This window comes from Sturnira hondurensis, unplaced genomic scaffold, assembly GCF_014824575.4.
Source record: "Sturnira hondurensis isolate 20B ecotype Veracruz unplaced genomic scaffold, ASM1482457v3 Scaffold0015056, whole genome shotgun sequence".
NCBI lineage: Eukaryota > Metazoa > Chordata > Mammalia > Chiroptera > Phyllostomidae > Sturnira > Sturnira hondurensis.
In genome coordinates, this window is record NW_028087687.1 from 249,476 (window position 1) to 264,272 (window position 14,797).

General features: G+C 44.5%; 1 protein-coding gene across 4 annotated transcripts in view; it reads left to right on the top strand.

The window, feature by feature from the left end:
* Positions 1-14,797, top strand: part of ATP8A1 (ATPase phospholipid transporting 8A1) — a 215,101-nt gene that overhangs the window by 103,364 nt on the left and 96,940 nt on the right. For all 4 annotated transcript variants that reach the window (XM_037064230.1, XM_037064233.1, XM_037064231.1 and 1 more), the window contains 3 exons: positions 1,796-1,865; positions 7,277-7,361; positions 9,708-9,847. In XM_037064230.1, coding sequence (XP_036920125.1) covers positions 1,796-1,865; positions 7,277-7,361; positions 9,708-9,847 — 295 coding nt within the window. The remainder of the gene's footprint in view (positions 1-1,795; positions 1,866-7,276; positions 7,362-9,707; positions 9,848-14,797) is intronic.

Below are 14,797 nucleotides of genomic sequence, written 5' to 3' on the forward strand. Positions count from 1 at the left end.
GGAGGAGGGGAGGGAGGCTGGGGAAAAGGTGAGGGAATTGAGAGGAAAAAAAAGAATAAAACCTCACAGACAACAGTACAGTGACTACCAGAGGGAAAGGGGGTGGGGACAGGAAGGGGAGTGTGAACGGGATAAATGGTGGTGGAGGAAGACTTGGGGTGATGAACACACAATGCAATATAGAGGCGATGTATGGTAGAATTATATAATTTTGTTAGCCAATATCACCCCAGTAAATTCAACAAATAAAAAGAGCTGAGACAGAATGTACAGACATCATGACAATGGGGGCCCAGTCAGATATTTTCCTAAAGAACAGGGAAGGAGGTCGGAGGCACTAACACAGCCATTCGTCACTTCACAATGGGACGTGCTCTGCAAGTGCCTCAGCAGGCGATTTCCTCTTCCTGTGAGTGCTTAGGGGCCGTGGTGCGCAAAACAGCCCAAGGTGAAGTCAAGCATGAGAGAGAATAAACAGTGCAGGGACGCAGCGAACACGGGATGGAGGAGGCTGCGGCTCGTGTGACACCTCCTGTGTTTCACAACAGACTTTTTTAGCAAGTACAAAGAGCACACTGAAATAACTAGGAAAGGTACAGCGTGGCAAGTACATAAACTAGTAACATAGCCTTCTGTTATGATCGAGTATGCTGTGCCACACATAATCGTGCGTGCTGTGCATTTAGACGACTGGCAGTGCAGGAGGTGTGTTTCTGCCGGCATCACCTCAAACACGGGAGTGATGCACTGGGGCGTCAGGCAGGATTCAATGGGCGACAGGAATGTTCAGCTCCATTATAATCTTATGGGGCCACCATCATATATGCGGTCTATCACTGGCCAAAACGTCACCGTGTGGTATGTGACTGTGCCGTGGAAATATGGGGGGGGGGGTGTAAGAGGAGATGAAATATTTCTAGACACTTTTAAGAGAAAGTCCTGGCTGTGTGCCCTGACACTGCATTTCCCTGCTCCTTTATGTTGGACCTGTCTCAGTTTTTTAGCAGCAGAGCGTTCTAAGGTACAGCAAAAACACACAGGCATTTGAGAAGTCCTTTCTCCCCTTCATTTTTGGAGAGAAAGCCTTTACACGCTTGGTTCCAAGAGGTCCACTCCACACAGTGCTGTGCGGTTTGTTCTGTTCAGTGGTATTTTCCGTCTCTTCACTAATACTTTGAAAGATGTTGCATATTTGACTAACAGTTTTTCCTAAACTGCTTATATCACCAATACATGTTAAAATGCTTGTCTCATTAGCTTTGTGGTGTCGATTGGGTTTTTTACACGATGCTGGTGGCTTGCCAGCCATCACTGAAAATCAGTAGCTGTGAATGTTTTAGTCAGTTATAAAGTGCTAGGGTTTGCCTTTATGTGGGATGGGGCAGGAACTTACAATTGGTCATCGTCTCTGATTTTAGTAACAGCGGTAATGTGCCACACCTCCTGAAACACTCTTGCTTCGGTGTTGTTTTTTTTTAAATCAGAACACCTGGAGCCAGCTCTGTCCTCCACCCTGGTGGGTACTAACCCCTCAGGTCTCTAGGGGGCGGTCTGATAGAGCATTCCTCCAGGGCAGCAAATGGCAGGTGCCCGGGCACCTTAAAAACATAAAGTAGCTCTGAAAGGTGCCCAACTGCACACCCAGGGGAGGGTTTGTATGCGTGGGAGGACAGGGCTCGTAAACTGGTCGAATTTAGTTTTTCAGTGTGAGCATTAAAACCTGTGAGGCATGGCAGGCACATAGATGCGTATTCTGGGTGTGATGACACCTCATGGCAAACCTCCTTCCTTTCAGCGCCAGGAAGAGAATGTCGGTGATCGTTCGCACTCCATCCGGGAAGTTACGACTCTACTGCAAAGGGGCTGTAAGTTTTTATTTTTGTCTTTCGCAGTTTTGATTTATGATGGTTTATAATGTGTATGTTCGGCATTCTGCTATGGGAATGTGACACAGATGTTTAGCGTGGAGTTGCTGACATCCACTCTTGCTGGTGTTTTATTGGAATAGTGTTTGGCCTCTCCTGGTGGAATGTGGAATTCCTTCTGGATAAACTTGGTGTTTGAAAAAGTTTGGCCTAGGTTACTTATATAATTTAATTTTTGATGCATAATACTGGAGGTTTACATTATATAAATAACTTAGAAGACCCTTAAATACAGAAAATATTTTTTTAATTATATTAGAAATGTAGTGATCCACACCAGTTTGAATGTAATTTTTTAAATACCCGCTGAAACAGGGGAAAATTGGATCACAATTACTGCTCTCATTTCTTCATGGGGTGATTACCATTTCTCTTGCACTGTTTTAAATAATAAAAGAATGTTTAACTATTGGCTCGCCTTAGTATCTTGGCAGGATTGATTGGCAGGAACAGTAAGATGCCATTCTAACTTAATTTTCCTAGTTAAAATGTTTCCACTTATTGAAAAATAAGAAATCTACTAACCAGGGTCTTTTTTTTTATTGTCCTTAAAATTAGTCAGTATTTTCCTTCTGAATTCTCCTTTCCAGATACCTAGTCAACTTAGACTAGCCAGGTAACTTACCAAACTTAGAACTTTGTAATTTTCAATATAATCAACAACGTTGATTTAAAATTGCATGGAACTTGGAAATCAAACTTATTAAGAAGCCCAAAATTTTTATGTAATTCCTATTGAGAGTGCTTTTCAATGCCTTGGTTTTAAAACATTAAAATGCAATTCTGGAATGCTTCCATTGGAAAGCATTTGGTCGAACTATTTGTGATTTCTCAAGAATTTAGTTTCAGAATTCCTTCGGTTGTGAATTCAAACAATGAACATTTATTTGTTCTGTTCATTTTATCTAGCAGACTTTGAAATGGATTTTGGAGATAGGAAGGAAGATAAGACCCAAGCCTTGTCAGGAACTTAAGGCTAATGGGGCAAATACGTATAAAGAGAAGTCGAGGGTGTAATAATAAAGGAGTATCATAAAGATCTACATCTCAGTCTCAGTGGTAATGTTCAGGGGTAAGGGAATAGAGAGAGCCTTTAAGGTCTCCCACTTTAAATGGTTGATATTTGTGTGTCCAGTTTACTATACCCAAATCACATTCTATCTTTCTTTGTTTTGAGGAATCTTCTGCCTAGGAATTTGGAGAATTAAAGCATTGACTACAAAATAAAAACATTGGACTCCCTTTTTAAATAATCACAAAGATGGTTTGCATACATTAACTTGCTCATTGCATTGTTTCCCCCCATTTTAAAATTGGCTGTGAAGTGTGGTTAAATACTAAAAAGGCATAAATATATAAAACAGCGAGGTACATTTGAGAATTACATGTACTTTGGCAGAAAATAGCTGAATGAAGAGCTGGAAAGATGGGTATGAGCTCATAGATTTTTTTGCATGCCTAAGAAATTTTACCGTTTTCTGGATTGTTCTGATGTCATTTAGGAAGTGAGATAAGGCAGAACAGAGACGCATATGGAGTTACCAGTTGAGGCCCCTGAGGACAGTCCAGGCCAGAGTTTATGAGGATCCGAACCAGGACAGGTGCAGATAGGAACGAGAGAGCACAGAGAGTTAGGATGCCGAGATGGATTACCTATGGGTGGTGAGGGAGAGGTGAAATCATCAGATTTCTGCTTGGTTAACTGAGTTTACTAAGTGATACCATTTGTTACCTCTGATAGCCTGGATTTCATGGGGGAAGAAATCTGGGGTGCTGATGCAAAGTTAGGAGTCAACAAGTATAGGTGGAAACTAAAAGCAGAGGGTTGAAGAGACCTCGCATGAAGAAAATATTACTTGAAAAGAAGGGAGGACTAAAGGTGAAAAGTGGAGGATCTGGGTGGGGAGACGAAAACGTGGAGGAAGGTCTGAGGAGTCTGGTGCTTCACTGGCGGAGTGACTAATCAAAAGTGGCAAGTGCCACACAGTACTTTAGTCACAAAAGTCGATTAAGAAACCAAGGTATTAGTAGCATAGTCTGTTCACACTTTGATGTATATCCTCTATTCCAAAATCATAGAATAGTATAAGGAGAAAACAAAGATAAAACCAGTCTCAAAAGCAAAATAGGAACAGACAATCAAAGTGATACATTGAAATGAAGTCTTGAGCTGAGCGGGGTCTGAGTCCCAGCCCCTGGGTTTGGAATCTGGGAGGAGCGGCTGGAGTTTGGTTTCTGTGGGGCAATGGGAGCAGATAGTGCTTCCTGTGCAATGCAGGCGGGGGCCAGCCTCCCTTCCTTGAAGCTTAAGACAGCAGTGAGCTTCCCAGTCACGGGATAAGGCTAAACAAAGCTCATGCCAACCTTTGCTGGGTGCTTTGGAGACCCACTAGGTTGGGATGCAGGCAGAGAGGGAGAATGCAAGAACCAACCTAAGAGAGCAAGAACTTAGACAGCTGAAGTGTGGATTCACTCCATTTGAAATCATCTGTGTGGACCAGTCTGACGAAGGGTGTTTAGAGCTCAACATTGCAAAGAAATTATCACTTTTCCCCAATGATTTATACTAAAAAATAAACTGGGTAAAGGGGAGAATGGGCCTACCTCTGGGATAAATTAGAAATGGTAAATAAATTTAAAGAAGAATGTCAGTAAGTGGAATAAACTGTAGACAGAGATGAAGGGGTGGAGGGTGGAATTAGTGAATCAGAAGATAGTTCGTCTAACACATAGCACAGAGATGTGCACGCATGTTTCTGGATGGCTTCCATTTCTTGCTTTTGCCCAGATTTTCTGCACTGAGGTTGTCTTGCTTTGTTAAGTTTTAAATGAAAAAAAGGAGAAGTACACAATATACAATTTATATCTGCAACTGAAGCCAATTTAGGAAAAGTGATATTTACACAACTAAAAATTTAATTTATTCAAGAACATAAAAATCCTACTCCAATATTTACTTTCCAGAGGAGACGTTAGAAACTTAGCTAGAACACTGAATGCTTTAAGGACCTTAAAGTGACTGAAACTTTCCATTTAAAGTGCCCCCTTAAATAAAATGCAGCGCTCTATGCAAAAAGATGGTTCCTGACATTAGTCATCGCAAAGTACAGGTAGCTCAGAGTGGCACACGCAGACCTGAATTATACTGGTCTGTGCTGATGTGTAGGCCTGTCTACTGCCTTCAGCAAACACTCCAGTCCACGGGGCGCCAACTGTAGCTCACCTTGTTTAACCCGAAAACAAGAGCAGATTCCTTGATGATGACTGGCTAATTCATTACATGGTCCTGTAGGGTAACCTCAGCATAGAGTGCAGTGGTTATAGAAGTAACTATGTGGGACTCTACGGTTTTCTTTCTCTTGCTACCACCTTGTTGTTGGTGCTTGCATTTCGCTGCACAGCCCCTTCTCTGTCTGGCAGCATTGTGTCATGTGGTACTCCACACCCGTGAAATTGCAGGATGGTTGCCAGGTACCTCAGTACACATTCCGCACATATTTTGAACGCTCACCGTGAGTAGGGCACTCTCGGAACATGAGGACAGAGCGGCGTGGAGCCTCGGTGCCAACGGTGAACTTTCTGAATGAAAACTCACCTGGGACTTTGCATCCCTCGGCTCCAGGCCCTTCACACAAGTGACTAGACTCCACGTGGGCCACGCTGGCAGCATCCACCCCGCACTCGTCTCCACCTGGGCCAGGCCGGGGACACCGGATCTGTGGACACAGTTAGGGTTTCCTCCTGCAGCTGTAGGCCCAGTGGGTCCCGGGCTGGTCCTGAGAAGCACGTGCTTTAGTCCTGTGAAGTCACCTCTCTTAGTTCCTAATGATGTGCCAAGCACTCAGTTATTTGATACAGCCCTCTGAGTGAATGAGCGCCACTCTGGGTGTGAAGGTGCCTGTAGGTACGTATTTCTCACGTGTAAGGAGGGACGGTTGTGAGTGTCATTCAAAAAGTTCCATGTGATTCAGACAGCAAGTCACAGTCCGCCCCCTTCTGTCCCCAACCCTGTAAAGAAGGTAGAAAACTCCCGACTCGGAGCACCAGCGTCTTCCACCGTCGCAGAGCTTCTTCCCCCTGGCCTTCTGATCCCTTCTGTTGGCAGGATTTTCATTTTTAAAAAGACGTTCTTAGTTTTAAATGGCCTATTTTGATTTCATTGAAAATTTCATTAACGTCTGGGAAAAAATAGTTCATATGTTATACCTTTCATTCTCAGGAAGGAGCCGTGAGGGGAAATTATTATTTCCTTTGCTTTGCCCCCCTTCCCATTCCACCACTGAAAAATGAAAAGAAATTCATAATTGGGGCCTGGAATATTCCATCTGTTCTGAGGTCACTAAGGTTTCTGTTTCTCTCAAGGGTTCTAAATCATAGTCCATTAGTCTGCCTCCACATCTCAGCCCTGAGACCAGAGACCCCAAAGTGGGTAATACCACTGAGAAAGTAATTGCAGGTGAATGATTTATTTTTTCCTGGTCTAATAAAACCATGAAGGCCAAGCACGAAAATTCTGAAACTGTTAAACCCAAGCCAAAGAAAAACGGAAGGGACAATAGGCAGTTTATAAAGGGGCAAAAGTTATAGAAACTAAGTGGTGTGTACAGCTGAAGCTGAAAGGGACTTCAAAGATAATCCAGTAACCGGATTTTTGCGGGCTCAGTAAATCGAGTCGTAGAGCTGAAGGGACCCAACCAGAAATAGTCAGCTCTATGGCGACGCCAGCTTTGTCCAAGATTCTCTCCTCTCTGCCCACCAGCCCTCTCGGCAGACTTACACCTGTGCCTCTCGGAGTTCATTCCCCGTCAGCACAGCGGGGTCATGACCCCCTCCCCGCTGAGAGGTCCGGTGGTGAATGAGTGTGGGCACATGCGTGTGGCCCCCTAGGGATGCACCGCCCTGTACACAGCTCTTAAAAGGCCCCGCAAAGGATCGCCACAGGCAGGCTCTTCAGCACTGTTCAGTCCAGGTGTCCCCCAACTCTCGGAGGGCTGGGCTGTTCTTCCCAGGAGCCCCCGAGAGCATCACGGTGCTCTTTCTGCACAACGTTCAGGGCTGGGGACAGATCCCACGGTGTGCGGGAGGTGGGCTGTTGCCAGAATATGAGATTTTGGACACTGGAGTCACTCCAGATTTATTCAGAGGAGAAAGGTAAAACATGTCGGACCAAAACCTTGTTGACTAGTGTCTTCAGGGAAACAGTGTGGTGAGGGGAAACCACTTCATGCCTTAACACCAATGCTAACAACGGTTGTTTTCCTACTCCTTTGTTGCTAATTATGTGCTGCCAGTGTCAACTTGATTGAACTCAGAAGGGCAGTTCAAGTGTGTACCCTCTGCTTGTTTCCCAGGACACCGTCATTTACGATCGACTGGCAGAGACCTCAAAATACAAAGAAATCACCCTAAAACATTTAGAGCAGTTTGCTACAGAAGGTGAGTGTAATATCATAATAAAGCATGATTAAAATTTTTAACACAATCATACACTACTGATATCCTGTGGGGTCATTGTTACGATTTTACTCAGAGGTTCCTAAAGCAAGGTAATGATTCCTGATTATTTACATTATACTATACGCTATTTCCACCCATTATTTGTATTTTCCTTTCCTGTACTTTAATAATTTAAGAGATTTTTCCCTTCAGTTCAGACGGTACGGGGTCTATAAATTTGCCCACTTTTTGGAATGAACACTATTGAGAGTTGAAATGCTTCGCTTCGTACCTCACGCTGTGCAGAAGGAAGAGGAACAAGAGGCAAAGACCTGGGTGTTCTAATCTGAATTAAAAAGAAAAACAAGTAAACCCATGTAACTATTTAAACAGTTATTCAGCTTCCGTGTGAGGCCTAAGCTTAGTCCTTCTCTTCCCCACCGACCTGCACAACCCACACGACAAGGCAGCACGCAGCGTAGGCAGAGGGCCTAGAGGGACGGGAGGACGCGAGGGTCCTGAAACATCAGGGGCAGGTAGAGGGGAATTTGTAGAATCGCATCTCCCCGTTTAACCAAAGTGGCCAGCTCTGTGGCCAAACCCGCCATGGGACGTTTCACTCTTGTCTTCTTGGGCTGGAACTGGTGCCAGGGACCCCAAGCCTGACCTCAGATCCAATCCTTTTAAACTGTGGAAAGGTAGGAATGTTTCAAAGCCCTAGGCTCTGAAAAGCGAGGACATAAATAGCCTCTCAGTTTTCCTCCAGAAATGTTAAGAACATGGAGAGACCGGTCCATTGAGTTCAGGTTCCTTAAGGTGCAACCTCAGAGGACTTGGCAGGCCTTGCCTTCCCAGCGGGCAGCACGGCCCCGGATGAGTGGAGCGCCCCCCTCCTCCTCTCTGGCTGTGAGGCTGCAGACGTGCCCGGTCTTAGACAGACTCGGACTGGCATGGCCTCCACCTCCACCCCCTTCTTTTCCTGGCCCTGGTCTGAACAACACTTCTACTCCAGAGTTACCCCAGAGTAAGTTCCCAAAAGAGAAAAGCATGTTCTGCTGTGGGCCCCAAGATCCACATTCTTCTCTCAGTGATCTGGCAACAGACAACCAACCCTACTGCTTCCCTTCCCAGGTGGGCAAGTCCTCCGGGTTCTTCACGTCCTCTGCTCTTTGCTTCTCATTTTGGACAGGTTGCCCGGGGAATGTTTTATTTAACCTGAGATCACTAGCGCCTAGTTATTCTGAGAGTTAAATGAACCTGAGCAAAGGCTTTGTCTTTTCGGGAACCTGGTTAACAACAAAGATATGTCACCGCTGACAGAGGGCCTCCGCCTCTTCCTTGTCCCAACCCTTTGACCTTCTTCTGACGGAAGGTGGCCCCCAAGTGAGTTAGGAAACCGATGGACACCCAGGACTGGCAGCAGGTCGCCTCAAGCATCACTGTTGATATTTCCCCAGGGTGTTTCTCATGGGCTGGGGGTTCTTCTGTCACTGTTCCTCCATTTTTTGAACTTTTTTATGAGTACAAATTTCTGGTGGTAAAGAGCGGTAACAAACACAACCCCGTATCCCGTAAGAGGAAGGTGGCGCTCCCAGGAAGGCCTCAGCGGGGTCTCTTCTCTGGCATCTATGAAGCCGGTAGGGTGAGCCAGCCACTGTGCTCGGCACTGGAGTTGCCACGGGCTGGTAGGGTCTCCCCCGACCCTCCGCCATCCCCCACCTTCCGGGAGAACTGAGCTAACACAGGAGGTCCGCAAGAAAAGCAATGAAACGTTGTCATTCACACCTTAGCTGTGTTTGGGGTTTTCTGCCCAGAGGGTCCGAGGGAGCAGAGGGGGCTTTGAAGAGGTGATTTTAGGACTAAGTCTTACAATAGGTGCAAACCAGACAGTGGAGGGGAGTTGGAGAGGGTGGGATGGAGAAAAAGTGACCGGCACGTGCGAAGACGCTGGTATGCAGGAAGTAAATGGCAGAGAGCGAGGCTGAAAACGATTGGTACACGGCGAACGAGCCAGACTTCAGGGTTTGGACTTCATTCTGGGGGAACAAATGAAAGACTTCAGGCAGAGGCATAACCTGGTAAAATTAGGTTTTTAAAAAAGTCACTCTGGGCCTGGAGGGTGGATTGAAGGAGCTGGGAATTAGAAGCAGGGTGCCAATTTTAAAAGCTAGGGAAACATTCACATACATTTTACCCTAAGGTTTCGTCATACTTTAGTCGGACTTCAACACGTTGCTGCAATTAAATGAATGTTCTCTAAAGGAGACTTTGTTACATAAAAATGCAAGTGTCAGACTTCTGAATAAAATTTTATTTGGTGTTGGGGGTGTACGCTGCCTTTTTCAGGATTAAGAACTTTGTGTTTTGCTGTGGCCGAGATCTCAGAGAGCGACTTTCAGGAGTGGCGAGCGGTCTATCAGCGCGCGGCGACATCTGTGCAGAACAGGCAGCTCAAACTGGAGGAGAGTTACGAGTTAATTGAAAAGGTACGTGGAAGACTGTTTTGCTCACAGAGAAAGTGTGGTTTCCAGACAACTGCAGCCTTCCCTCAGGGGGCCAATAAGATAGAAATCAAACTGTCTTGACATACCCCTTACTGTTGAGTCTCCTCTGGTCTAAGCACTGACAAATCTTAATACCACTTAATGTTTTTGCTGAAAAGTCTCTGAATGACTGCCTATGGATCTTTACGCATGCCACGGTTTTGGAGCTCCCACTAGAAGTTAGTTTAATCTAGCCACCCCCTTGCCCTTGCACGGATTCCGTTGCCTCTACACCACCGGAGATCCACATGTCCCCCTCCACACACACAGATGTGGCAACCATGCTACAGTGCACATGCACCTATTGTTAAGGAAGGTGTCTAGTATGTCATTCAAAATAATGGAATGAATATATTGCTTATGTGCCTCTGTCGCTAACAATGAAGAATATGGCAGTCAGAAATTATGCATCCGACATTTTTATCACAACTAAAAATATCCTCATTTTGTTCTCCAAGAGACCAAGGCTATTCAGCCCCTAAATGATGGACACAGTATGACGGGTGCTGTATAAATATCAGGAAATCTTGCTTCCTTGGCCAAGAATAGCAAACATTTTTACATAGTACTTACTGTGCACCAGGTGCTATGTGTAGCCGCTGAATCTATTGACTTATTAAGTAGATTTAAAAAACTGCCTACCACAACATCGCTTCGAGGTAGGCACCACTAATTCAGTTCTACAGATGAAGAAATCGGGCAACAGAGAAGCTACGTAATTTGGGGGAGATTGCACAGCTCATGAGAGGACAGACCAGGATTCTCGCTCTGGCTCTGGAGTTCATGCTCTTCGCCACTCAAATATTTGCATTCTGACCTTCAACTTTCCATTAAATAACTTGCTTCAATGGCGTTCGTGTTTGTACTGTGTGGAATCAAGCCTCCTGTTGGCTGCAGTTTGTTTGATGTTGCTTTCAGGTGAGGAAAAGCCAACAATGCTGTTGCACCTTCCCTGGCCCACACGCCTGCCCGCCTGCCTGCCGGCCCAGGAGACAGCCGGCTCCGGCTGTGGTTCTGTGTTGCATACAGTTGCCCTGCGTTGCCCTATGTGCCCAGGTGGTTTCTCATCTCTTCCTTACGTTTGAGTTTGTTTGTGCATCCTGCCTATTTCTCGGAAGACTTGTGATAGCATGTGAGGTGCCTTTCAACCTGATAACCGCCCCACCTCCAGTTGTACATCTGCACATGTAGTATGAGGCTTATTCTACTCATTAAATCTCTCTCTCTCTCTCTCTCTCTCCCCCTCTCCCTCCCTCTCTCTCTCTCTCTCTCTCTCTTTTGAACATACCTACACATTATTATGTCTCAGGGTATGATGTGGAGAAATAAAATCCTATTTTATTTATGAGGCCATGGCCATAGTCTCTTTCAGTCTCTCCAACCAAAATCACATGTCCTGAAGCACTAATGGTATTGATTTTTAATCTTTTGCTTTTCTTACCCTTCAATAAGTAGAAAAGTAAAAATTTACCCTGTTTGGAAATGCTCCTGTCTCCTTTCTACACATATCTATTCATATAGAATATATATTCATATATTCTACATGAATATAATGTAGCCAGCTTTTTCCCCCCATGGTAATGAGATGGGATTAATATATGATAAGTGATGCAATGAGATATTTGAAAATGGATTTTAGATACTAAGTTTTGTTTCTTTGCGAAGCATACTGTAGAGAACTCTGGAGTTGGATGTTTAACTTGCCTCATTTTCAATCTTAATGTCCTAGAATTTATAGGTTAAATTTTATTGGTTAATCAATGGTGGTGTTTGTAATACCTGTTATTAAAAGCCTTGTGCTTTCCATCCTTAAATGAAGTAGATGTTCAACCTCTCACCAGCAGATGGCGACTGTGAGTCATGTTGAAATTTAGGTTGCCTGGGGAAATCCATGACACTTCTGTGTCTATTTTAAGTTTGCAAATACAGAAGTCTGCCTTACAACTACCTCGTGCCTGAAACAAATGGAAAAGGTAATTTATAGCTGATTCCTCTTTAGTTCATGGTAAGCCATAGTCTCTAGGTTTTATGGAAAAATCTAAGACCCAGAAAGTTTCCAGTTCTCTTACTCAGCCAGTGTGTTTAAAAGGGACGGGCTTCCTGACCCATCCCTACCCCGGACACCATAGTTTTATTCAGTTGTTCACACTGAGTAGCTAATAGATGTTAGTTAGTATGCACAAGCCAATGAGGAGCGCTGGGCCGTGGCCTGCTGAGTGTCCTGGTCTGAACAGATTCCTCAGGGGTGACTTTTGCAATGAGCCTCAGAAGATTACTTTACCAGATACAGGAGAGCAGAGGTCTTTTCAGGGGAGAGAATAGGCACAGAGACAAGAAGGAGGTCTTTGCAACTGACATCCATTTCTCTGAAAAATTCTCTTTCCAACCCTGCTCACGTAGTGTCTCTGGAGCCAGGATGACACCATGCCTTTGTGAGCCGGAGCTTCCACGCTTTGTGAAGCCAGCTGGGCTCAGCACTGGGTAGGATGGCAGTGACTGCCACCGAGGCCACCCCAGGAAGGCAGTGCCACACGTCAGACCACAGGCCCTGCTGGCGTGTCACCTGGCTTTAAATGCAGCCGTCACAGTGCACAGTTCATCCATTGTGGCTGTTTCCTTGGCTGTTTTAATTGAGACGTATTGATTGTATAATCTTTTTAAATGCGACTGGACTCTTTTTTATGTAGAAAATAATAGTGGGACATAATAGTGGACTCACCACATAAGAGAGTGCATTTTAAACTGTGAGAGAGGTTCTCAAATCTCTCTCTCTCCTTCCCTCCCCTCTCCCATTTTCCAAACAAAACACTGCCTGAATCATAATTTATACATAATCTACAGGTATTGATAGAAAGAAAGATAAAAGAATGGCAGCTCTGGCTAGGGGGGGTGCAGAGAGGCCCAGCTTGTCTCTCCCCTTTGCCTTGACCTTGTCCTGTTCATGGTTCATGAATACAACACTGGGGCTCCACTGAGCACAGTTTGAAAACCAAATCCTCTTCCGTCCGTGGCAGAAGTTTCTAGAAAGCCTGTTCTCAAAATCCCTATGGACATTTTCCCTCACTTTTCAGGAAAAGATCAGAACATCCTTGTCCCGGACATGGTGTTCCCAAACCCATTTCAGTGAATAATGCTGGTTTGTGATAGCACTTCAATAAAACATCCAAAATGTGACAGCCATGTAGAGCTTTTCCTGAAAACGAGAATATGTTCCATCTGTAGCAAAATAAGTGAAAATTCTGTAATAAGATTAAGGTTGTACTTTTAAACCCTGCTCTCTATCTTATCCCTCCAATGTTTGTTCAAACAAGCAATTCAGTTTTCAAAATGTAGTTAAAGCCTTGCTCCTTTGGGGGCTGTAACTTTTAGCACAGCTGAAGAGATAGGCAAATAGGCCAAGAACATCCCAGGAGACCACGACATTTGTCCCTTGGTTAGGAGCTCTGTCACTTCCAAGCACCAGAATGCACTCCCTCCACCCTGCGGCACGTTAAAGGAAGGAGGGGAGAACCGTGGAAAAGTCCTCCGGTTATTTTTATCCCTACTGACGGTCACTGTTAGATGGGAAGATTTGGGATTTCTACGTTCATCTAGGAAATATCGGCTCTGCTACAAGGTTGTGCAGTGTGGGCTCATGGCAGTGGTAAACATTTCACAATTTAAAAAATAAGTCAAGCCCTAGCTGGTGTAGCTCAGTTGATTGAGCACCGGCCTGCCAACCAGACGATCTTGGTTCAATTCCCAGTCAGGGCACATGCCTGGGTTGCAGGCCAGTTCCCAGCAGGGGACACACAAGGGGCAACCATACATTGATATTTCTCTCCCTCTCTCCTTCCCTTCCCCTCTAAAGATAAATAAATAAAATGTTTAAAAAAATAAAATAAAAAATAAGTCAAATGCTATATTATTTCAAGATTTACTGAAGCATCTTTTTTTATGTTACTAAATATAGGGCAAGAGGTGACATTTATTACTAGGAAGGCACAAGAATTATTCAGGAACAAGGAGAATGTTGCAAAAAAAGATTGTTAGAGTCCTATCAGGTACTTGAGGTGACCTGACCCAGTTTGAGGAGAACGGTCACGTCACTCTGGGTGTGCGGACACAGTGCCTCCCCGTCTCTCTCAGTCACAGCTTGAGAGAATTCGCAGTTGTCTCATGCCTTCAGGCAGCACACTTGACCTGTTTTTTGTCTTTAACCTCATTCTTTTGAAAGATAATTAATGTATTTGGACTTGTAATTTTAGATTATGAAACCGCTGTCATGTCCATCTGTATTTTTTAATTGAGTTTATTGGGGCGACCCTGTTTTGCCAAGCCATGCAGGTTTCAAATGCACACAGCTCTGCAGAACGTCATCTGCACCGTGCACCGTGCGCCCCCCACCCCAAGCAAGGTCTCTTTCCGTCCCCATTCCCCGCCTTTGCTCCCCACCTTCCCTACTCCCTCCTTAGACTATATTTTTAAAATCTGGATATTTTCAAACTAAACTAAGCATTTATTTATTTGTATACTATGTCAGGAAAAATATCAAATAAGTAATAATAATGATGAAACTTTATGCTTCAATACCAGTGGTTTCTCTATAATTTCTCACCCCTTCTTTGATCTGTCCCTTTGTATTCATATTGTACAACGTATTTTTGAGACATGGGGTTTTTTTGTTTGTTTGGATTTTTTTTTTTTGGCCTCACTCCTATTTGTGCTGCTGGGTTCCTTTGAAAATCAGTGGTACAGAGGGCTGTGATCTTAATTATCAGGGGGTATTATAATTCAATCATTGTTTGAAATATGAGGGTGTGCCTTCATGGTAAAGAGCTTTTTGAAATTCTTGTTGTATTTATCTGCTTCAGTAGACAAATTCAGTTGTATCTTTAGCATTGCATAAATTAC